The 22,269-nt window shown below is 52.6% G+C and overlaps 1 protein-coding gene across 1 annotated transcript; it reads right to left on the bottom strand.

The window, feature by feature from the left end:
* Positions 1-429: 429 nt before the first annotated feature.
* CA9 (carbonic anhydrase 9) lies at positions 430-16,168 on the bottom strand. The gene is made up of 12 exons (XM_054652546.2): positions 15,964-16,168; positions 9,119-9,142; positions 7,798-7,968; positions 5,478-5,620; positions 4,721-4,813; positions 4,412-4,478; positions 4,084-4,241; positions 3,785-3,920; positions 1,293-1,316; positions 1,088-1,114; positions 861-954; positions 430-718 (listed from the first exon to the last, which is right to left on the bottom strand). Exons 1-12 carry the CDS (start codon positions 16,082-16,084, stop codon positions 655-657), a joined length of 1,122 nt encoding a protein of 373 aa, XP_054508521.2. The 5' UTR covers positions 16,085-16,168; the 3' UTR covers positions 430-654.
* Positions 16,169-22,269: the final 6,101 nt, after the last annotated feature.

Genomic DNA, 22,269 nt, shown 5'->3' with positions numbered 1-22,269 from the left:
GGACTTGGCTTCAGCTCCACAGGAGCCATCATGAAAGGTGGGAGGTAGCCATGGATCTAGGGTTGTCCTGGCTAATCTAGCTGTGATAAAGCCAGAGGTGAGCTGGGTGGGGGCTGCCCAGCAAGCAAGCAGTGGCTCTGCTACCTTCAGCTCTGCCTTTCTTCAGCCTTACCAAGCCACAGCTATGTTTTTCCAATGCTTTGCACAAATAAGAGGAGGAAGAAGTCCCAGAGTGATGGAGGGCAGGGCTGAGCTGTAGAAGAAGCCTTGTGCTGCTTACTCTGGAGCTCTTCCCGGTGCACAGAGGCTGATGCTGTCTTTGCCAGTTGGGAAGGGGTCCCTGCCCACCCCTCTCCACTGTGATTCCAGCTGAACCAAGGTGCTCTTTCCTGCCCCACAGCTTCCCACAAAGGCAGCAGAGACAGCTGGTACCATGGGAGGATTTTACTTTTTTTTTTTTAAGAGTTTTTACCTTTTTTATAACAAAAATATCTATTGGGGCCAAAATGCTGCCCCCCAGACAAACAGTCCATGTGGGCAGCCCGTGCAGCCAAGGCATGCTGGAGCACTGGTCTTTGACCTGGGGTGGGAGTGAGGGGAGTTGGGGTGACAGGCTGAGCCAGTGGGGCTGGGACTGCCCCAGAGGTGTGGAGTTTACGCGGTGTTCTCGGTGCTGGCTGCCGTGTAGATGACCTTGGATTTGGTCGGCGAGTCCAGCCTGATGGGGAAAGAAAGGGGGAAACTGTTAGACCAGGAGGGAGGTCTTGTTGCCTGAAACCACCATTAAACCCTCTTCTTGTGGGGGCCCTGGACCCATCCTGCCCCCAGGCACTGTCCTCCTGTGTCTCCCCATTGCTCACCGTGTGTTCTGGCTGCGGTGCTTATAGATGTACAGCAGGAAGGCCAGTGCTGTGACAGCAAAGAGCACCCCGAAGAGCACAGCCAGCACATCTCCTGCAAGCCAAGCACAGCCATGTTACACTGGGGGTGGTCTCCTGCAACTACTGGCTAAGAGGAGGCAAGGAGCAGGCTGGTAGCCCAAGGGCAGAGGGGACACAAAGGACCAGCCTTGGCTGGGCATGCTTACCTGCATGAAATGAGCTGGAGTGTCCTTCTGAAAAGGAGACAAAGACTGGAAGATGAGAACCAGCAGCATGGATGCTAGAGCAGCCCTAGAAACCCACTGTGGCTGCCCGCCCCCAACTCAGCACGTGGCTTGCACAAGACCCCAGTTCCCAGGCAGGTACACCCCATGCCCACCTTCCCCTGCTTTGTGCCAGTCCCTCACCTACCTGCTGTTGCTGAATCATCACTACCTGTAAAGAGAGACAACACAGTCAGGGCAGAGCCTTTGAAGTATTTGGGGAGGGAAGTCTCAAGCCTGAAGGCCTTTGGGTTCCACTTCTAAAGTAGAGCTGCCTACAAGACTCCCATCAGCTGCCACATCCCCAGAAGCTCACAGCATCTTGCTGCGGGAAGCCCAGCCCTGACACCCTGCCAGAAGCATGAGAAAAGGGGAGAAAAAAGGATCCCTGAACCACACCTTAAATTAATTTTGCTTGGTTTTTCTTGCTAGACCATGATGCAAAAGGTACAAGGGTTGATCTTTGCTGTTTATAGCTTAGTTTTCATTATTATTTCATCTTTCCCTTACGGTATGTGGTCTCTATCGCGCCGATGGTGTCTTTTCTATCGCCTATTCTAAGACTAGTAAATGCTTTAGTTGGGTTTTAAAGAGCTGCATTATCATCTGTACATGGCTCGGGTATGGTGCACAGGGTGGCTCTGTCTATGGGCTCTATGCAGCTCCATGGCTGCTGCAGAAAAGCTGCCACCTCCACCCAGCAGCTGGGGACAGGAGTGCTTATCCTGAGCTGGGGGTGACTGGCAAAAAGATCAGCAAGCAATGGCACACCTGAGCCTTGCTGAACCCAGCCAGAAACCCCCCACTGTTGCTGCTACAGCCAAGGAAGCAGGCAGGGTGCTGAGCACTGCAGCACCCCATGACTGCACAGGAGACCCCAGAGAGGCACCTGGGCAGAGCCCAGCAGGCAGCAGCTGTGGGGACAGTTGTCTGCAGTGAGATGGTCAGCAGGTCCCAGGGAGGAGGCAGCCACACATTGCAGGTAGGGCACCTGGCATGGGGATGGCTTGGTGGCCCTGCATGCTGGGAGGGAGCTGTGCTGGACAAATGTTTGCCCAGCATGAAAGCATGGCTTTTAAAGAGCTGCATTATCATCTGTACATGGCTCGGGTATGGTGCACAGGGTGGCACTATCTATGGGCTCTATGCAGCTCCATGGCTGCTGCAGAAAAGCTGCCACCTCCACCCAGCAGCTGGGGACAGGAGTGCTTATCCTGAGCTGGGGGTGACTGGCAAAAGGATCAACAAGCAATGGCACAGAAGGTGCAGCTGCAAGCCAAACAAAATCTGACCTCACAGCACTCCATTTCAGTGCTCAGCAGCCCCAAGGGCTAAAGCAGGCAGTTAGCACTGACATGGGGAGAAACCCCCAACAATCCTGTGCACGCAAGGCAGGGGACCAGTAACCTCATCCAAGAGTACTGGGACATACTCCTGGCACTTCTGGGGCAAGACCTTTGTGGCTTTGTTACAGTGGGGATTTTTGTATAGAAATAGCAAATAATGAAAAAAAAAAAAAGTAGATCTGGTCAACTCCCCCCTTGCCCCAGTGTTGTGAGGCTTTGGAACAGCTTCTGCAAGAAAGTAGTAAAAGAAAGGCTTGGAGGTAAATGGAAAATATGATAAAGTATCTAAGAGGTTTACCAAAGATAGAGCATGCCAGCCTAACCCGATATCCTTCTTTGATAAGTGATATTCTAGACAAAGAAAATGTGGTAGATTTTATCTCTCCCCGTTTCAGTGAAGCATTTGATGCAGTGCCACATGGGAAACTGCTAGCCAGGCTGAAGACCGCAGTGATTAAAAGCCTAGAGCCATTAGCAAGCAGGCTGCAGGTGGAATGGTGAGGGAAGTGCCTTGCACCACATTGTGTGGTTATTGAGGCATTGCCCAGAGGCCTGGGACCAACCCTGTGCTGTTCCTATTAGTCACCTTCACAGAAGGTGTAGGAAATGCCATCAGAACAGAAAACGAACAGGATGTTGAACAAAAAACCCCCAGTGACCTCAGGGAGCAGCAACAGGCAAAAACTCAGTGATGCAGAGCAATAGTCACACCTGATGATTAATAGTCTTTTCTACTCATGCCTGGAAATCACCAATGCAAGAAAGGCCTTCAAGGAGAAATAGAGGGTGGGCATTCAGGGACCCCTCAGGCAGGGGACTGTGTGCCTGGCCAGGATGTGTGAGGCCTGATGCTGACAGAGCACAGCCTTCAGGAGGGGTCCCCAGCACTGCCCGTCCTGCAGGATTTGCAGGAGGGGTGTTCACTGCAAGCTCGTACCTTTGGTAGCTCCTACTGAATTTATCTATTGCATTTGGGATTGAAGTAGCTAGCTGGGGTGCTAGGACCTGCCTCTTTGCTCTTGACCATGCATCCTCTAGTCCTGCTACTGTTAGATCTGCAAGACTAAGGATGAAATAAGTTTCTATAAACCAGTCTTCCCCAGGCAGGGTGAAGGAAGTGCAGAAATGGGAGAGACCAGGACCCCACGACCATTGCTGCCACATGTCACTTGCTGGGGAGGTCTAACCCATGCTGTGTTTCTGTAGGATACACGAAGCACTGAATCCTGCTGCTGCCCCCATCACTGCATCCCTGCTGCTGGGAGCAGCCTGAGCACACTCAGTCACTCCTTACCAGGAATGTGTTTTGCTGATGGGGAGGTCTGGAAACTCGCCAGCACCCGCCGCCCGTGCAGGCTCTGCACTGGCCGGTAGTTGTTCTGCAAGAGCTCGTCCTCAGGGCTTTTCAGGGTCGAAACCAGCACTGACATCTGGAAGGAGAGCAGTGTGAGCATAATAGCATATAATGTATGTGGGAATAACATCCCACTTTTGGGAGCAGATGAGCTGCAGAGCCCTGGCACAGGGCACCCACACCAGCTCACGGGGAGAGGCTGGGAAAGACCCAATTCAGAGCTCATTGCCCTGACAGACCTGGTGATGAGAGAGCAGCAGGGTCTGGTTGAAGATTGTCCACTTGACTGTCTGGTAGCAGGGAGGGGTGGTCAGAGAGCCATTGTAGTGAAAGTAGAGTTTCAGGTTGGCAGGCAGCAGACCTGCAATGTTGAATCCGGGCACCAAGGTTTCTTGTCCTGGGAGATGAAACATAGTGGGAGTCAGACTGGTACAAACCCCTTGGAGGGCAACACCATGAAGATCATGGGCAGTGTGGCACTGCATCTGCTGCAGCTTTGCTGAGCAGCTGGTTTCTCTGCTGGGCTGCAGCCCCTGACACAGAATACAAGGTGGGACAGGGCCTTACCTACTTCTTGGATTTCATGCAGATGCTTAAGTATTTCATGGTAGTATTGGTTCTCCCCATGCCCAACCTGCAAAACAGAGACCCCAAGGTAACAGCAAGGCCTAGGAACAAGATGATGATGGCAGCAGGGAGGTACTGCTCCTTGAGAGAGGCACCCTGTCCCAGTGACCCCTTCATTCTTATCAGGGCTGACCTGCCCTTTCTCTCCCCTTCTTCCAAAGTATATTTGCACTTCTCTCAGTCTCCAAAACTGGGTCCAACTCTGCCCACCCCAATCCCATCCTCCCCTTGCTGTTCCATGAAACTCACCTCCAGAAAGGCTCCCAGTACAGCCAGGCCATCTGGGTGAACCATTGCCTCTGTAAAGCTGTCATACTTGGTATTGTAGTGGACCACATGGATCTGGAAGGGAAAAATGCAATCCCAGTGCTCGATGGACACCACTGGGAGATGCTCACTCCCACAGGGCTACAGCCTGCTGACACAAGGGCTGTGAGACATATGCAGGTGTGATGAGTACCACTACAGGGAAGGGAAAATGCTGGTGGGTCCAAGAAAGTCTGCTGGTGCAAAGCAGCCAGCATGAAGCTCTGCCTGCAGGAACTTCCCTGCTCATGAACAGCAAGTCAGCACTCTGTCCTGCATAACAGGGGCTAATACTGCAGAGCCAGGCTCAGTTTGAGGACAGCAGCTAGAGAAGGAGGGATAAAACCAGATGGGAGCTGGCAGAGCAAGAGGACAGTGTGTACAGAGTAAACAGTCCCTGTAGCTCTCAAAGCAGGCTCACAGCCTCCAGAAAAGCTGGCTTCCACAGCCTGGGGACTGCCCCAGCTCCTGCACCATCAGCCCAGGACCAGGCATCTGCATGAGTCTGGCTCAGCACCAAAGTGTGGCCTGCTACACCAAACTCCACTGCTGCAGAGCTGCCCAGGATCCTGGCCAGGAATTACAGCCCACATCCAGTGACGGCCAGAGCCATGGGCGAGGAGCATGACAGCATTCCAGCGCCTTCTGTGCCCAGCACCACGAGGGGAAAGGTGCATCCAGCGCCGTGAGGGCTCCTCACCTCGGCAGCAAAGCGGCGCCCATTGACTGTGTGCTCCGAGCCGGGTCCCGCCGGGGAGCCCCAGTGCAGGTGCAGCTGTGCAGCTCGGTACTGCTGGGCATAGCCACCAACCAGGGCCAGCGAGTCGGGCAGCTCAAGGACAACTGCAGAGCCAGAAGGAAGAGGTCAGTAATACAACACAAAGCCCAGCCCATTCCACAGGTACGCAGAGGAGGCGTCTCGAGGGAAACAGTTGCTCTGGGCTTCTAGAAGCTGGTCATAACAGAAAACCTTGCTTTCCATTTGTCATGAGGCTGTGGGCAGGCCTGCCAATGTGGCAGAGTTCAGCTTCTGACCTAAGGTTGTAGGATACTGCAGTAAATATGTCGGCTTCAAAAAGAGCTGCTATGAAAATGCTGGAAAGTGAAGAGCCCCTCCACAAAGACTCCTGGGGCCAGCTCCAAGCTAAATGTTATCCAACAATTAATTCAGTAAGTGATAATAATATAAAGAGACCGTGAACAAAATTCATAGAGAAGGATACTGGCAGAGTGGTGGATACCTATGAGAGCAGGGCAAGGGGACAGAGAGCTGCAACTTTGGCGAGCTGGGATCTTTCAAATAAAGCAACCTGCAAATGTATGACAGCACTGGAGCTAGTGCCACAGAAGCATTAAATATTTTGAAAGTACTTAAGAGCTAAAACTTTTGCCTCTTTGGATACCATAAATTCATACTTTGATTTTTCTTTACTTTAGTGTGGTTTGTCCAGCTATTTTGGACTTCTGCAGCAATGTGGCAAATCTAAAACTGAGTTACCTGGACATATGGCAAAAATATCAGGAGCATGCCTGGACCCGGAGAAAGGCTGTCCTATTCTTTTAAGCACCTTTTCCTAATTTTTAATGTAAAGTCTTTTCCTTTTTCCTTTATTAAATGGGGTGTCCCTTAGTTACATCACTAATACAGCACAGATTTGGGATTAACCATGTAACAGGGATGTGATGAGTCATTGGCCATCTCAAGTTCCTTGCCACTGGGTTCAGAGATAGAAAACTCAAATACAGGAAGTGAGAAACTGTTCCCTCCCTATGAATTTATCTGTTTTTACACTTCTTTTGTATAGGTAAACCATTGTCTTCTTTCTCCTAACTACCTGAGTCATTTTCAGGCCCTCAAAAAAGCTTATGTAACATATACACTTTGTTACCAAAATGAGTAACTGTACAAATAGCTAACTAGGCTTGCAACTTTTTATTTATTTATGGCTTTTCATAAGGCAGACCAGTGGTTGCCACAATAAAAAAGGCGTCTTAAAAGCCTTGTGAGAAAGTACTTCCCCTCTCCCCAACGAAAATGCTCTCACTGCTTTTCTAAACACCAAGCAACACCAGATGCCAGGGTGTTTAAAATAGCAACTACTGAGCTCAACTAGTTTAACTCTGCAGGCACATTAGGGCAGGAGGCCACAGTATAGAGCTCTGTGCATGCAGCACGCAGCTGATCTGTCCATACACAGCAAGCCTGACCTGTCAAGTTTGCTGTATACACAGGTCAGCTCCATCTCGTTGGCTACCAGGGCAAGGAGGTGCCTTATCACACCATCAGCAAGTTCTTAAGTCCCTTTCTCCATAACCCTTTCTTAGCTCAGGGGCTGGCAGATATCAGCGTGCACAAAACATTCTGCCTCCTCCAAGAAAAAGCTGGTAACAACCAGCTCCAACCATGCTCAGCTGTGGAAAAATGTGGTTTTCCTCCATATCTGGAATACAGAGGCTGGTACTAAAATAACATGAATAAGTCATGTCCAAAAAGTTGTTTACAAAAACCATGCTAGTATTGGAGAAGGGAAAACAAAAACCTATGAAAATTTCTTAAGATCTTGAGATAGAATCCTCAAGTACAGGCAAAGTAAGGTGGCCAATGTTGTGCCCTAAAAGACAGGTGTAAGTAGCTTAAAGTCTAAGCCACATCCAGAGACTGATGAGTCCTTTGAAAGTGAAATGCAGAGGAGGAACCAGTGGCTGAAAATGCACATCAGAAATATCAGGGACACATTTTTAAAGAAGATGTGGAGTTAACAAATTTCTGAAGCCAGCTCCCAATGGCCCTGGACACCTTGGGGCTTCTCACCTTGTCCAGGAAAACAAATGAATATGTAAAATTTCTACAGCCTGTTGCTTCCCTTTTGGCCTAGAAGGCAAGAAGGCAGGCAAGCAGCCTGCAAGACAATCTGCTTCCCTGAGCCCAGGGTAAGGGCACCAGAGAAGCCCAGTCCTGCTGGGAGAGTCTGAGCATCCTCTCCTTGTGCTCCAGCCCCTGCAGCTGCCTCTGCCCCCACCTGTGTGCCCATTGTTCTTCAGCTTGAGCAGCTGGTTGGCAGGCAGGCTGTATCCAGAGAGCTGGATGGGCCGCAGGTCAGGGCTGAAGATGGCCTGGGCTGTGTCAACATTGATGGGTGACTGCTTGGTGCCCCCACAGTCCAGGTAGTCCGTGCTCCAGTGCTTCAAGTCTGGTGAGAGAAGGAAGGGAGGGACTGTCAGTGAGATACTCAGGGTGAGGATCCAGAAAGAAGGTTTGGGGGTGCTGGGGAAGGGGACTTGCACTGGCCAGGGAAGTAGCCATGCGCATAAGTTTAGTTTCCATGAAGTTAGCTTGGGAGCAGCTTTATGTCAACATGTGACTGAACGCAGCTGTATCAGGAAAGGTCTCAGAGCATGGTGAGCTGCCAGGAAAGTCTATTTTAGGGGTGTTTAGGAAGAGTGCAAGAAGATCATTTACAAGTGGATTTGGCAAGTGGAGGAGCTGCTGCCCTGCAGCTCATCACACACTGGCTGCCCTGCACAGCCTGGCCTCTGGCAGGTACCACCCCAGTGCTGCTGGAGCAAGGTACCACAGTGCTCCTGGGCTCTGGGGCAAAGGGCCAGCAGACATGGCTGGGCTGGCTGCTGAAATGGCCACCTCTTCCCAGCACCACAGCTGGGATAAGCATGGCTGATGCCTCAGTAACCTCTCTTTGCGCTGCAGAGGGCTGCTTCTAGCGTGTCACGGGCCAGTGCAAACCCAGGCTTGTCCCCAGGTCAGCCCCTCACAGGACCCCTGTAAATATGGAGCTAGGTGTGAGTGGCTGAGCCAAACCCCAGAGTGATGGGGCAGTAAAGGGTGTATCTGTCACAGCACTGTGGTGATGCCCATCATGGGTGCTGTGGAGAAGCCCCCCAGGCCTTGCTGGAAGGGCAGGGCCAGGCAGGATGGGGAGGGAAGGTGACAGAGGGCAGAGGTGAAGACAAGCTAATCTCTGGGCTGGTCAAAGTCCCAGCATGGGCTGCAAGTCCAGCATGGGGAGAGCAGCCTTTTCCCCTGCTTGGCACAGGGCTGGGGAGCTCTCATTCAGGAGGAGCCCTTCCCTGAGGGTCATCCCCCCACACCCACGGGGCTGGGAAAGTCCTCATTGGAGCTGCTGCTTCCTGGTGAAATCAGATCAACCTCTGGCTCTTCAGCCCATCCATGCCTGAGTGCGGGCACTGTGTCAGGGTCAGGCAGGAGGGAAGGGTGAGTTGTGGAGTGTGCACGGAAGCCTTGTAATAATTAACCACAGCTGGCTCTGTTCCAGGATCTGCTGGGTGGTAGGAAAAAAGCAGAAGTAACTGCAGGGTATTTACCTTCATAGCTCCAGTGGCTGTGGCCTTGAAAAAAAAGAAAAGAAAGAACCACATGAATGGAAGGGAAAGGTTGTCAGCAAACACACCTCTGCCAGGCAGCAGGTCTCCGGGCTCCCACTGCCTTCCATCCCCCTCCCCACCTTTGCTTTCCCACTTCTCCCTCTGTCCCAGCAAAGGGCATGTTCCCAGAGGGTATTGCCTCCTCGGAGCGTGTGTAAGCCCCTTGCAGTTGTCAGTCAGAGGGAAAACCCCAGGGCTGACATTTTGTTGTCATCCTCAAAAAAGAAAAATCAGAGATACTGGCTTCCATTACTGAGCACCTGTACCAGCTCCAGAGCAGCTGGAACCTCCCACTGCCCAAGGACAAGGCACTTCACAAGGGCAGCTCTCACACTCCAAGAGGAGTTTGGGCAGCAACGTGCACTGCACGATGCAGACACCCTCCTCCCACCTGGGAAAGCTGTCCTGGCACTGACAGCAGAGGAAAGAAATGAGCATCAAAACCTTCTCCTTACATCAGTGAGTGCCCCTGCAGTGGGGATGGACTTTCACAGGAAAATGTGCCAGGCCAAATGCTCAGCTCTTGTCCCCAGTTTTAGTTCATATGACCATCCAAATGCCCACACAGAGCTTCGTAAGGTCCTTCCATGCAAAACCCTTTCCTTTGGAAAAGCAAGAGAGAGGATGAGGGATCCCATGACAGGACCTCTGCATTTCTTGTGTCACCCATGGGTCACACTGTGACCACAGCAGGGCAAGATGCGACCTGAGCTTCCCACAGCTGGTGGTGTACCAGCAAATCTAGAGGGGAAAAAGCCCTTCTGGGAAGGTCCTGAGAGTACCCAGTACTTAAAAGGTTGGCCCTCACACTGTTGCTCTCCTCCAGGGCTGCCAGCAATGCCTGGATTCTTGGCACATCACTGGAGCTGGCTCTAGAAGTGCACCAGAACCTCTTCTCAGATGCCCCTGACCAAACACCTTAGCTATCACCAGCCCTTCTAAACAACCAGCTCCAGGCAAAGGGATGTGGGGCTCAAATTTGCCCCAGGCAGGAAAACATGGCCCAAAAGGATAATGTGCCTGCTCTGGCTGGCACAACAGGTAGTTCACAGGCTCCTCCTCTGATTTATCCTTACCAGCAAGTTTGTCACTACAGACAGGCTGTTGGCACTTCCCAACCCTTGAGTGCAGGAGCAGAGAGTGCCAGGATGGGACAGGTTTGGAGAAAAGGGGGACATTCATACAGCAGCAATGACATGGAGGAGCATTTAAGAGGTACAGCTGAGCCCAAATATCATCTCTGTCCCTCGGTGGGGCCATTTGGTGGGGGTCTGCCAGCCTGGCCAGGACGCAGGAGGGTCCCAGCAGGAGCTGCTCTGGCCCCTATCCCTGCTGCTGACAAGGGCTATTGACACGCCACTGCTATTAATAGGAGTGGATTCCAGCTCAGGGGTGAGAAATGAGGAGGCAAGCTTTCCCAGGCCCAGATGTCCCATGCAAGGCCCTAAGCCCAGCAGGATCCTGCCCTGCACTCAGTGAGGATCCAGGCATGGGCACTGCTGGGGGTCTTGGTGCATCTGCTGCTCAGGAGGGTGGATGACCACAGCCAGGCTGGAATGGGAAGGGCTGGAGGGCATTCAGGGGCACTGTGTATTGCAGAGATGGGAACAGATCTTGGGGCTCTGTCCTGTGTGACTGGTGACTCACTTCTGTCACATTTCTGATGCCCAGGAGCAATGCTTAGGGATCTCTTTGGTATTCCCAAAGGCACGGGAAGAAGGAATAGCAAGCAGAGGACAGGGCAACCTCTGCTGCATGCACCAGGACACATGTGTCATGGGACAGACTGCAGTGCCCTCTCCATGTCTGCTTGCATGGATGCACCCAGCTGTGCTACAGCAAGCTGAGATTCACTTATCCTGCCCACCTTGCTCACACAAAGGGTACCTGCTACCCGGACACCAACTTTGCTCAAAATCCAGAGAACATGGACCCTTCTCCAGAAACACAATATATCTTCTCTGACACTGCTCCCACTCTCCTACCCCTCCTGGCACTATCTGCACAAAGAAACACTCACACTGGGGCAGTCCTGGCACAGGTAAGGCACAGCACCCCAGGGGTGGCACATGGTTCACTGCACATGCCTCTACTGGCACAGCCTGCCCCGACACCCCACTTTTTGCTCACCTCCAGGGACTCTGCCTGGACAGAAAGCAGCTCCAACATCGTATCACAGATTGAGCAACAGCCCCGTGCTGACACCTGCCCTGCTGTGTCAGCATGTACCAATTACCTCAGGTTCCCACATCTCCCAGCACATGCCTATTCCCGCAGCCGAGGGGTCTCTGGACCCTCCTCACAGCCTCCTGCCAGCTCAGCTCGGCAGCTCTGGACACCCCAAAGGCTGTAGCTGCACCCAGGAGCCAGTTCAACCCACTCCAACCCAACAGACTTCCCCAGGGATGTCTCAGCATCAAAACCAAAAGGATCTGCGAGCTCTTATACACCCACTGAAGTCCCCTTGAGTGTGTTTTCCCATCCCGTGGATCTGGGTGCAATGATGGCACAGCCAGGCGTCTCTCAAGCGCAGCTGTGCAGGGTTGGGCCCCCCTGGCACACGCACTGAGCGCTGCAGGGCAGCGCCGAGGCGAGCCCTGGGTCGGGCTCTCAGCATCGGCCCCTGCCTCGGCACGGCTCGGAGCAGCCCTGCATCAGCTCCTCCGATCCCTTCCACCTGGGGGCATTTGCAATCTCGCATCCCTTTTCCGTGAACATTAACCCACTGCCCTGCCCAAGTGCCGATTTGCATAATTCCGTCTGCCTCCCACACCTCCCGCCGGAGCACGTCCTCTCCTCCCAAAAGCCGTGCGATGCCAGGTCTCCCTCCTGCCGGGCTGCTGCCGCTCACCACTAAGGACGTGGCTGCCCCTCGGCAGCGGGTGCTGCAGCTCTTGGCATGCCCTGCCTTTCCTCTGAGCACCCACCGGCCCGGCAGGGACTGCAGAGCGCTCCCAAAAACGTGGGGGGACGCAGCCCCGGTGATGCGATGCGCACAGCGGGAGATAACGTGCAAGAAGAGAGTTCCTTGCAGGGGTTCCAGCAGGAGAACACAGCAGGGTGCTCACAGGATCTGCCTGCCCTTGCAGGCAAAAACGCCTCCGTTCCCAGCCGCGCAGAGCCCGCCGGTTCACCTGAGTGCCGCCTGCCACCCGCCTTTCCCCAGCGGCCCGCGATCCAGCCAAGTTTCCCACGAGCTTCCCCCCTTCACACACTCCCTTTGTGCTTTCTCCTGCTGTTCCTTGCTCCCATTCAGCCCTCCCATTCTGGGATACAGGCTTTGCTGCAAGTGCCAGCTCCCTTCCCTCTTTGACATCCAACACCATCCAACAACACTTTCCCGCCGAGCTCAGGCGGACGCTGCCATTACCAGCGTGCTGCTCCGCATGTCCTGCAGTCCGGGAGGAAGGGTAGGAGCAGCTTTTGGCAGCGTGAGGAGCCAGCTCAACCACTGGCTGCTGTGAAAAGGCACTGAAGCAGCAAGCTGCACCCAGGAGACCTCACCAAGGGCACACAGGGATGGACTGTGCACCCAAAGGACTCAGGATCATTTGCACAGACCAGGAGGCAACCCGTAGCAGGGCCAAACAATAAGGAAGGAGTTTGCCCTATGGGTCTGCACCTCCCATCCTGACTGTTTCACATTTTAGGGTTTATGCAGTCTGAGGCTGATGCAGAGCACCTGATAACACTGAAACACGTGCTGCTCACAGCGTGGATGCTGCCTGACAGCAGCACAGCCACTCGTGCTCTCTGCTCGCCTTGAACTCCAGAAGCTCAGTGGCTCGTGTGTGGCACGCAGGACAGCGAGCTCACTTCCAGCTCTTCCCTCCTGCTCTCTTATCAGCTGGGCACACTGTGCCTTGTGCTCAGACACAGGGAGTGCTGGCACCCTGCCAGAGCCTCCTCTTCCCACTGGGACCCAATCCTGAGCCACACCTGGCTCAAAGCCCCATGGGATGAGTTCAGCTCACAGATGCCAGACCAGGACCACCTTGCTGTCCCAGGCTGCGAAAGGATCAGTGGAGCTCATGGCCCAGAAGAGAGGGTCAGTAGGGTGCTATTCCCGAGGGTCAGTAGGCCAGGAGGTACCAGGCCATACAGAGATGCACAGAGGCAGGTCTCAAAGTAGGGACCGGCCACAGCAGCCAGGTCCCAGCCTACAAAACACATCCAAACACCATGTCCCTTGAAGGCAGTGACCTGATTGCGGGACCTGGACTGTGCCACTGTGCTCACACTGCCCAAAGCCAGCTCTCCAGCCTGTGGCAAACACGGTACAGGTTCTGGGCAGGGGCGTGCATAACCCAAGCATCCTTCTGCCAAGCCCCACAGGAACTGTCTCTGTGGGACGGCTGTGCCATCCCAGCCCCATCTTCTCCCTGGTTTCTCCTTCCAGACCCACCCCATGCAGCAGCACGCATGTACTTTCAGCCCAGGACACCACCCCATGTGCTGCCCATGGGGGCACTGATCCCTCCCAAGCCTGGCTGCATTAAAGTCCCTTGTTGTTTATAAACTCTGACCCACTGCAAGCCTTGGGATCAGCCTTTAATCTGCCACTGGCAGCACAGGTCGCTGCAGGGATTGTTCTTTGTTCTCCTGGTGGAGAACTGCTTGGGCTGTGGAGCCCAACTGTGCCAGGTCCCCCCAGGAGGGCCAAGGGTTTGGGTGGAGGAAGGCATAGGACAGGCTTTACTCCAGGGCATGTTCCTGCTCCTTCCAAACCCAGCTGCCCCAGCAAGTGTTGGGGGAAACAGGAAACAATCAGAGTGCTGCGGAGAAAGGGCCATCCCAACAAAAGGGAAGAAAATGGGGAAATCCCAGAGGACAGATCCGTGCTTGGAGCTGGGGGGAGAGATGAATAAGAAGTATTAAGCAAGAAAAATAGGTTCACTTGGAGAAAAAGGACATTGGAGAATGAGCAAGAAGAGGACACTGAGAGCAAGACACATCTGAATAAGAGGGAGAGGAAACAGGGAAAGGGAGATACTGTTTCCCAAAGACACACTTAGTGTGGGACTCAGGTCTCTGGGAAAGCCAGAGTGTTTTCAGGGAACAACCCCATGGCAAATCCCTGAGCATGTGCTGAATCCATGGGCTGGGAAGCCACCAGCCCTACCTCATGCACTAGCCTCGAGGAAGAGGGAACCAGCTCACCACCCGGCAGAGGTGCTGAGACACGCAGGTCCTGGCAGCTGGCAGGAGCCTTGCAGGGTTCCAGCCATGACCTGCTTCTCATGGGATTCCATCCAGAGCTTCAGCCTCTTAACACTGTATAGCATGGGCTAACTTGCCTGTTCCCTACTGACCTCCTGGCCACCTCCCTTCCCCTTCTCCATCCCAGTCCTCCCACCCAGCCCTCCCAAGCCTCACGCAGTGTCCAGCCCCTCGGCCAGCGCAGCACACCGGCATGCTGAACGCCCGACACCCTCCCACCCTGTGGCCTGGGTTACTTAATCTCTGTGGCAAGAACCGTCTGCATCCCCATCTCTGTCCAGGGCTCAGCCCGGCAAGGGCGGCAAGAGCAGCTCTGGTAAGAAAAGTGATTCATTGGAATAACAAAAGCAGCTCCTGGCACAAAACAATTCCTGGTCCTTACCACAGGGCAGCTGTCCTGGCACAGGTCAGGACAGCTCCTTACCAGAGGCAAAACCAAGGACACGCTATGAGGCTGAGACCCGGGAAACAAACCTGTGGGCAAAGCGGGAACAAGGAGCATGAACAGAGACAACAACGTCCCTGTGCAGGACTCAGCCCCAGAAGAACAAATCCACAGCACTCCCCCAGAAACCCTGCAGAGCGCTGGCTATGCCTCCAATCAGAAAAGGGACCAACACCAAAGACCCAGGACTTTTTCCCTGAACCTGTAACTCTGGAAGCCCCCACAGCACCGGCAAGACATCTCACGGGGAGGAGGAGGAGGGGCACACAACCCTGCAGCCCTGCGTTCTGTCACGTCCCCCGTCCCCCATCGTCAGCCCCCCTCCAGCTCTGCAGCAGGGCCAGACCCCGTTCCCAGTGGGCCGCGGGGGGACGAGGTGGGCGCAGGGCGGCCCAGCCGACGTCCTGCAGGGTGAAGGGGACCGGGAGCCGCTCCCCAGCCGGGTGCGGGGCTGGAACCTCCGGGCGGTCCCCGGGAGCAAGCGGGGACTGCTTGGTGCACAGCCCCTGTAGCCCCATCTCAGGAAGCTCTGAGCCCCTCAGTCTGATGCGAGAGGGACTTAGCGAGGGAAAAGGGCTGCGGACAAAGCGAGGGCCCAGCCCCTGGGCAGGGGTCGGGCCAGTCGAGCCGCACGGGAGTTGGCGGGAGCAGGGACAAAGGCAGGGACGTGCTGGGGGGTGCAGCGCCCGCAGCTGGGCGATGCTGAGGGGTCGCATCTCCACAGGGGCACCTCATCCTGGGGCGCACCTGGAGCCCTAACACGGGTGCAGCAGGAGGTACAGCAGCCCCGCCGCCCCCAAACCAAGCAAGGGGAAAACTCCCTGGCACTGAGGATACCTCTGCACAAAGCATCAGACATCCCAAATCCAGCACGCCTTGCACTGGGGCGCTCCACTCATCAAAGACCCCCAGCCCAGCAAGGGAGGGAACCCTGCACATCAGGGCACCCCATGTATCAGAGACCCCAAACTCAGCATTGGGGTGCTGCACGCATCAGGCTGTTGAGGCACTGGCGATCCCAAACTAAGCTCCGAGGCGCCTCGTGCACGGGGACCCCAAAGGAGCAGCGGGGCGCCCCACGCCTCGTGGAGCCCCGCGCACCGAGGGACCCCCCGCTCACCTTTCCCCGCGGAATGCGGGGTCTCTTCGCCGCCGTGTTCCTGTTCGGAGCCGGCACGGCCCAGGGCGGGCAGGAGCAGGAGCGGGAGTAGGAGCGAGACCCGCAGCGCGGCGCGGTTCATCTCCGGCAAGTGCGCGGGTGCGGGACGGCGGCTCCGTGCCTGCCCGCCCGCCCGCCCGGCCGCACGTAAGTGAGAGCGGGCGGGGAGGAGGAGGCGGCTCTGACTCACGCCTCCGTTACCTTTTATAGGGGCTGGAGCCAAAGTCTGCCGCCGCACGGTCCAGGCAGGTGAGCCGCCCGGCGCGGGACTCGAACGCGGGACTGCCCCGGGGGTGCCCCCAGCCCAGCCCAGTCCCCCTCCAGGACACGCGGGGCAGCCGGGGCGGGGGAGCCCGGTCGGCTCCTCAGCCCCTTCAGCTACGGGCGTTCCCTCTCCTCACCGATGCTTCAAGGACCCCTCACGGGTGGGGGGTCCCTCTCCCCAGCAGTTGGTGAAAGACCCCTCAGCCATTGGGTGTCCCCTCTCCTCAGTGATGAGTGAATGGGCTCTCAGCACTCGGTGTCCCCTCTCCTCAGTGATGAGTCTGGGATCTGTCAGCCATGGGTTTCCACTCTCCTCAGCAGTGGTTGTCTGCTCTCCTCAGCTATGAAGTTGGCACCCCTTGGCCGTGACTGTTCCCTCTCCCCAGTGGTCAGTCAGGGACCCCTCCATCATGGATGTCCTCTCTCCTCAGAGTTGAGTGAAGAGCCCTTTGATAGTGGTTGTCCCCTGCCCTCAGTAATGGTGTTGGGACCCCTGAGCAAAGGGCCTCTCAGTGGTGGGTGTCCACTCTCCTCAGCAATGGGTGAAGGACCCTGCCCTATTGAGGTGCAGACCCTCCATGGCAGTCCCCTCTCCTCAGTGGGGAGTGAGGGACTCCTCAGTGGTGGTGTCTCCTCTGCTTGCTGATGTATTGTTCAGAAAAACATTTCTATGGAGGCTAGACGATGGAACACCTCCACTCTGGGCAGAAGCCTTTCTCCTGCTCCTCAGAGGTGTCAGGAAGCATGTGGGTGCTCCTCAGTATATGTATACAGTGTGTCTGAAACCAAAAAGCTTTGAACAAGGTCCTGCACCAAAAGTGACCAGGCACATGGACAACAGACTGTGGTCCGTGTTGGTAAATGCAAAGTGCTGCACATTTGGTGTAATCGAGGATGAACGGCATGAGGGTGGGCTTTAATCAGCTAATGAAACACATTAGAAGAGACCAGAGACCCGTGGTAATGTCAGCTCACCGCTTGCCAAGAAAAAAGTGAAGTAAGCATCAGAGATTATCAAGAAAGAAACAAAACCCAAACCAAAACAAAAAGTCCACCCCATCCTGCTGTTGAATAAATCTTGGGTGAAATCTCCTCTCATTTTTTGCCCATGGTTTTGTTTCTCCCATCACAAAAGGGTCAGGAACAGAAACAGCATGTATGGGGGCCCCAGGACTGTTTGGGGGTGAGAGTGACTTTCATGAAAAGAAGGAGCAAAGCAGGCATGGCTGCCCAGCCTGGTGGAGTGAACTCCGTGGCCATGGCACCCTGGCTTGTATCGCACCAGAGAGCAGGGAATGAGCAATTACTCTCTCAGGATAGCAGATTTACAGCACAACCAACGACAATCATCCAGCAGGAAGTTTGAGTCCAACCAGCAAATAGGTTTTTTTCATGTGGTGAAGAAGGGAATGGGAAAATCCTTTCTGTCAACATGTAATTTGTGCATACACAAAAAGGTACTGGACAAGTTGGTGGGATATTCTGCCTTGCTCTGCGGCACTGCCAGAGTCCCAGCTCTGTGCCATGCCCCATAGGCTCCACACCTCTGCTAAACCAGTTTGCCCAGCTCTTTCCCAGCCCAAATCACTGGTCAACCCAACGCCTTCCTTTACAAATGTGCTCAGCATAGTTGTGTGAATACATCCATATCCACAGGCTTGCCATTGCTGCAAAATGCTCGAGATCCATCAAGCAGTACAGAAGATCTGTCTGGGGCTGGATTTTTTCCTTTTGCTCCTTCTGGTGAAGGAACACGTGCCAAAAAGTTGGCAGGTGGGGAATCAAGCTACCATTGGCCATTGGCTACCTGGCACCATGGGCTTCTGCCGTGGGCTGTGCCAGAGATGGTCCCTCTCTTCTGGAAGGCCTTGACAGAGAACTCTGCCTCCAGGGGTGACCTGCAAGTAGGATCAATTATTCAGTTATTCTGATCCACCTTGTTCCTTCCCACACCACATAAACGGAACCATTGGATGAGAAGATATTAATTTGTCCATGCTCAAGCAAGCAGGGCTGTGGGAGGAAAAAAACCATAAACTGTAATTCCAGTGCACTCTCCTGCTCATCCTGTGGTTTATCTAAATGGTCTTTATCCTGAAGGGAGATGAAGAAGGCAGTTTTATACAGCAGAGGAATGACAGGCTACACTTTTTTCAAGACAAGACCCTGAGGTTTCTCACCTCACACCTGGGTTTATCAGTTCTGCTTGCTTCTCCAGGGAGGACACCCTGCACTCTCTTTGCTGCCCTGACTTTCTTAGGTTTCATTGTCCTCCTTTGCTATTGCTCTTTGAGGATGAGCATATCATATCACAGCCACTGTAACTGCACGTGTCTCCTTTCCACCTATGATCTCTTACACTTTGTCAGCTCTTTTGTAAAGATGACACTTGGCAGCCGTGGACACTTAGAATGAAAGGTGACTCCATCATCAGGGCTCTTGGTCTGGATGGTGCCTCCTGGGGATGCTGGGGTTTGTAGATTACAGCCACATTCCATGAGCCTTGCAGGCCTCACAGGGAAGGGCACAAGGGGTTTATTGTCCTGTACAAGGTTCACACCAGTGCTGTATTCTCACCAAAAGCTGTCCCCTGGGATTACCTGTCAGAATTATGTCAGGGGAGATCTGATCAGAGGGATTCAGCCCCCCCACAAATAGTCCAGCGCTGTGTCCTTCTTTGCTGTGAGTTATCTGGAAATATGCAGCACCAAATTTGTGCTCAGCTCAGCACGGATCCAGCCTGAGGCACAAAGCTCTGGTGTACCAGGGAGCTTCTCCAGTCCTGTGCAGCACAAGATGCACCAGTCCCAGATAGAGTGGGTGTACTTCTGGAAACACTGGCTGGTCTTGTTTTAGCTCCAGTGCTGTAGGGAGGGACGACCTCTAAATGCTTGTAAAAGGGTTTATTCTCAGGAAAAAGATGTCATTCCCAGGAAAATTAACTCATGTTAAGGAAAGGCCTGGATGTCTAGAAGAATTTTGGCACTCTGGGCCTGATTCAAAATTGTACCAGTAATCCTTTCCCACGGGATATACTAGTGAATTCCTGAGCTTATTGAGGGTTTTTTGTTTGTTACTTTTAATGCAAAAATAGTGGACACTATTTTATCAGTGCTGTTGTTGTGCCCATTCACAATTTAGAGTTAAGTTCCCTGGATGATTTCCAAACAAAATCAGGCTCATCTATGCCACTCACTGAAGTGAATCCCAGGTACCAGCACCTGCAGTTTGTATTTCATTACTGAGATTTGGGTAGAATTGCCTAAACAACAGTCCCTCCTTTGAGGTGATCTTAGTCTGCTTTGCAATAGCAAAAGCTGCAGGAGTGTCTCCTCACAGGTCCTCACAGGCATCTTTACTTTCACCTCCACATCTGTGCGTTTGTTGTGCCGTGCCATCAGCTGCCCAAGCCCTGCACCAACACAGTGCTTGTCTGCAGCAAATAATCAACTTCCAGTGCCTGAGGGTAGGATGACAAGGGATATTTTGAGGCAAGGACATTAATTGGGTAGTTGCTTTCCCTTGGATGTCAAGGGTACTAGTCCCTAGTTTCAGAGTAACCCCAGCACCTGTGCTGCGGGGTTCTAGACCCAGTCTAGATCCTGGTCTGCTCTTCCCTGTGGCCAAACTGTAGGAAGCAGGTAGCCAGGGGAACAAACTGGCCTGAGGGCTCCTGGACTTGGGCCAGCCTGAGATACATGAGCTGCTTTTAAAACTATGAATTCTAGCAGCTGTAGTAGGGGTGGGTTTAAAATACACATTTCAGTGTTTCTATGCACAATTATAATGTATAATATTTACACTGTCATTGTTGTCTATTGGTTAAAAATAACTTGGATAATGGGAAGCAGAATTTTGTTTTAAGAAGCTTGCTTCCAGATCTGAGTCTCAAAATACCAAAACTTCTTTAAACTGAGTAAGTCTGACTTTGGGCAGAATCTACATGGGAGCCTCTGGATCCTTATGTCAGTATGTTCCAGGTAGGAAAGCAATCTTCCCAGCAGCTGCTGGCAGGCACCAGCTATGGTGTTGTTCCAGCAGGACAAAAATGTGGAGATTTGAAACTGGCAGCACTTCCAAGAACACCAAGGTGTGCCATGATCTCTCTTTAGCAGTGGATACATCAATCTGTTCAATTGCAGTACACAGAGCAAGAGTTTACCTATAGCTGTGTCCAAATTACAACTGACAATCCTTGCCTGGGCATTGAGTTTGATACCTCTTTTTAAAAAGCAGCTTCGTGGCCTCCCTCACAACCTGAAGAAGCCACATGTGAAAGCAGTGGTCATCCTCCTGCCCTGTGTTTTGTTGGTCATACTATAAAACCTCAGAGTTTATGAATCCTCTTTGAATTTTCCTTTAAAGTGAATTTATTTGCTCCTATATGAAGGCTGCCCTTTCGGCAGCATTTATTCCTGGTATATTTATAGGCAGCAACTCTATCCCTCCTCAAACTGTTTTGAAAGTTTAGAATGAAGTTTGAAAGAGTTTAGCTTGTCAGAGATTAAATTCCCCTTCTACTCAGGATCTCGTTTACCTGCTGCATCTCTTCAAGGTCCAAGTTCTCTTTTCTGAATGCAGACATGTTAAATTATACGTTTAACCTGCATGGAAAACCCTTGTCCTGCCACATGTGAAACCACTCACAGTAAGCACATAATTAGGTGGTTCACATGCTCTTTTTTTTTTTGTTTTCCTCTGGCAGTTTATATCAGGAGTTCTAATGAGCAGCTCATAACACAAGGTTCCATGACAGGCAGTCTTCACACCTCTGCTGCAACCACCTGATTTTCAGCTGCCCTGCAGTGTTTCCCAGTTTGTTTCATCGGGGCCTTCTTCCCCCTGCTGTCCCCAGTGACAGTATTTATGAGTGTGGGTCCTAAAATCCACTTCAGTGCATTTCTTTACCATGCAGGCCTCTTTTATTTAAAGATAACTCATTATTTTTCCTTTTTAAAATTGTGTCTTTGCATTCCTTGTCATCTTGACTGTAATTAATACTTACATTTGAAATTACTTTAAAAACTTACTGAAATCCTGGTAAAGGAACTCAGAACATTTCATTTGTCCAGAGACAATCTAGATTGGTAAGCTAAAAAAATCATTGTAGCAAATTTGCTTTCCTTTTTTTTCCAACCTTCTTCCTGTTTGTTCCACAGCCTTTCTTCTTCTGAAGACATCCAGATCCCTTTTCTCCACTGAAATTTAGGTACCATTTTTAGTCTCTGCTGTGGCACTGCCTCTTGCTAGACACCAGACCTGTAGGCCAGCTATTTCTTCTTTCACGTCTCAGGGTGCAATTTTCAAGCCCTTTGAACACCTTAGATTTTAGGACACCTCGAGATTTTATTCTGGATGGAGGGGCATGCACTTACACCTGCTTTTTATTTTGTCCTCTTTTTCTGTTGCCCTGTCTCACAGCATGGAGGTGGATGCTTGTCTGGCTGAGGAGTCACACCTGACACTGGGTTTTCAATCTTCACACAGCTTTCCTTCCTCTCTACTGCTCTCCATCAAAGACTACTAAAGACCCTTTCATGGAGCTTTGGAGTTTCCTCTGCAGGTTCTCAGCTGGGAACAATTTTCAGGTTTTCCATGCACAGCTTGACCCCCCTGTCATCACATTCTTTTTTAATTTTATTGACTGCTTTAATTATTGCTCAGATTCTTGGTTCATCCTCAGTGTCATTCACCATAGGTATACAACCACAGAGGGCTGGAGTCACCTCCTAAAATATTTAGACATTATTCAGGTCTATTTAAATTGTTAATTTAAAATGTTTTTTGTACTGAGAGAACTGAAAAATTCCATGCCGCTCCTTGTTCCACGCCAAGTCCGCGTGCTCCTCAGTCCCGGTGACTTCATTAACGAGTCCCTGCAATTTATTGCTCTGAGTTCTGTCCTTGAAATTAAGTATCATAATTGTAAACATTTGTAACCTTTTACTTGCTGCAATGAAACTCTTATCAGTGGATATAAGGTTATTTTCTGTAACCAGCCTG

This window comes from Agelaius phoeniceus, chromosome Z (genome assembly GCF_051311805.1).
Source record: "Agelaius phoeniceus isolate bAgePho1 chromosome Z, bAgePho1.hap1, whole genome shotgun sequence".
Classification (NCBI taxonomy): Eukaryota; Metazoa; Chordata; class Aves; order Passeriformes; family Icteridae; genus Agelaius; species Agelaius phoeniceus.
The sequence above is the reverse complement of the archived record's forward strand: the minus strand, read 5'-3'. Positions and strand labels throughout refer to the sequence as shown.

Bases quoted from the DNA above. Each gene is read 5' to 3' on its own strand.
- CA9 (XM_054652546.2), bottom strand. From the start codon at position 16,084: ATGAACCGCGCCGCGCTGCGGGTCTCGCTCCTACTCCCGCTCCTGCTC. The intron at 5,621-7,797 runs GTGGGGGCAGAG...CTGGCTCTGCAG, and splicing joins GAAGAACAATGGGCACACAG to TTGTCCTTGAGCTGCCCGAC. The intron at 1,115-1,292 runs GTAGGTGAGGGA...TCTCCTTTTCAG, and splicing joins TGATGATTCAGCAACAGCAG to AAGGACACTCCAGCTCATTT.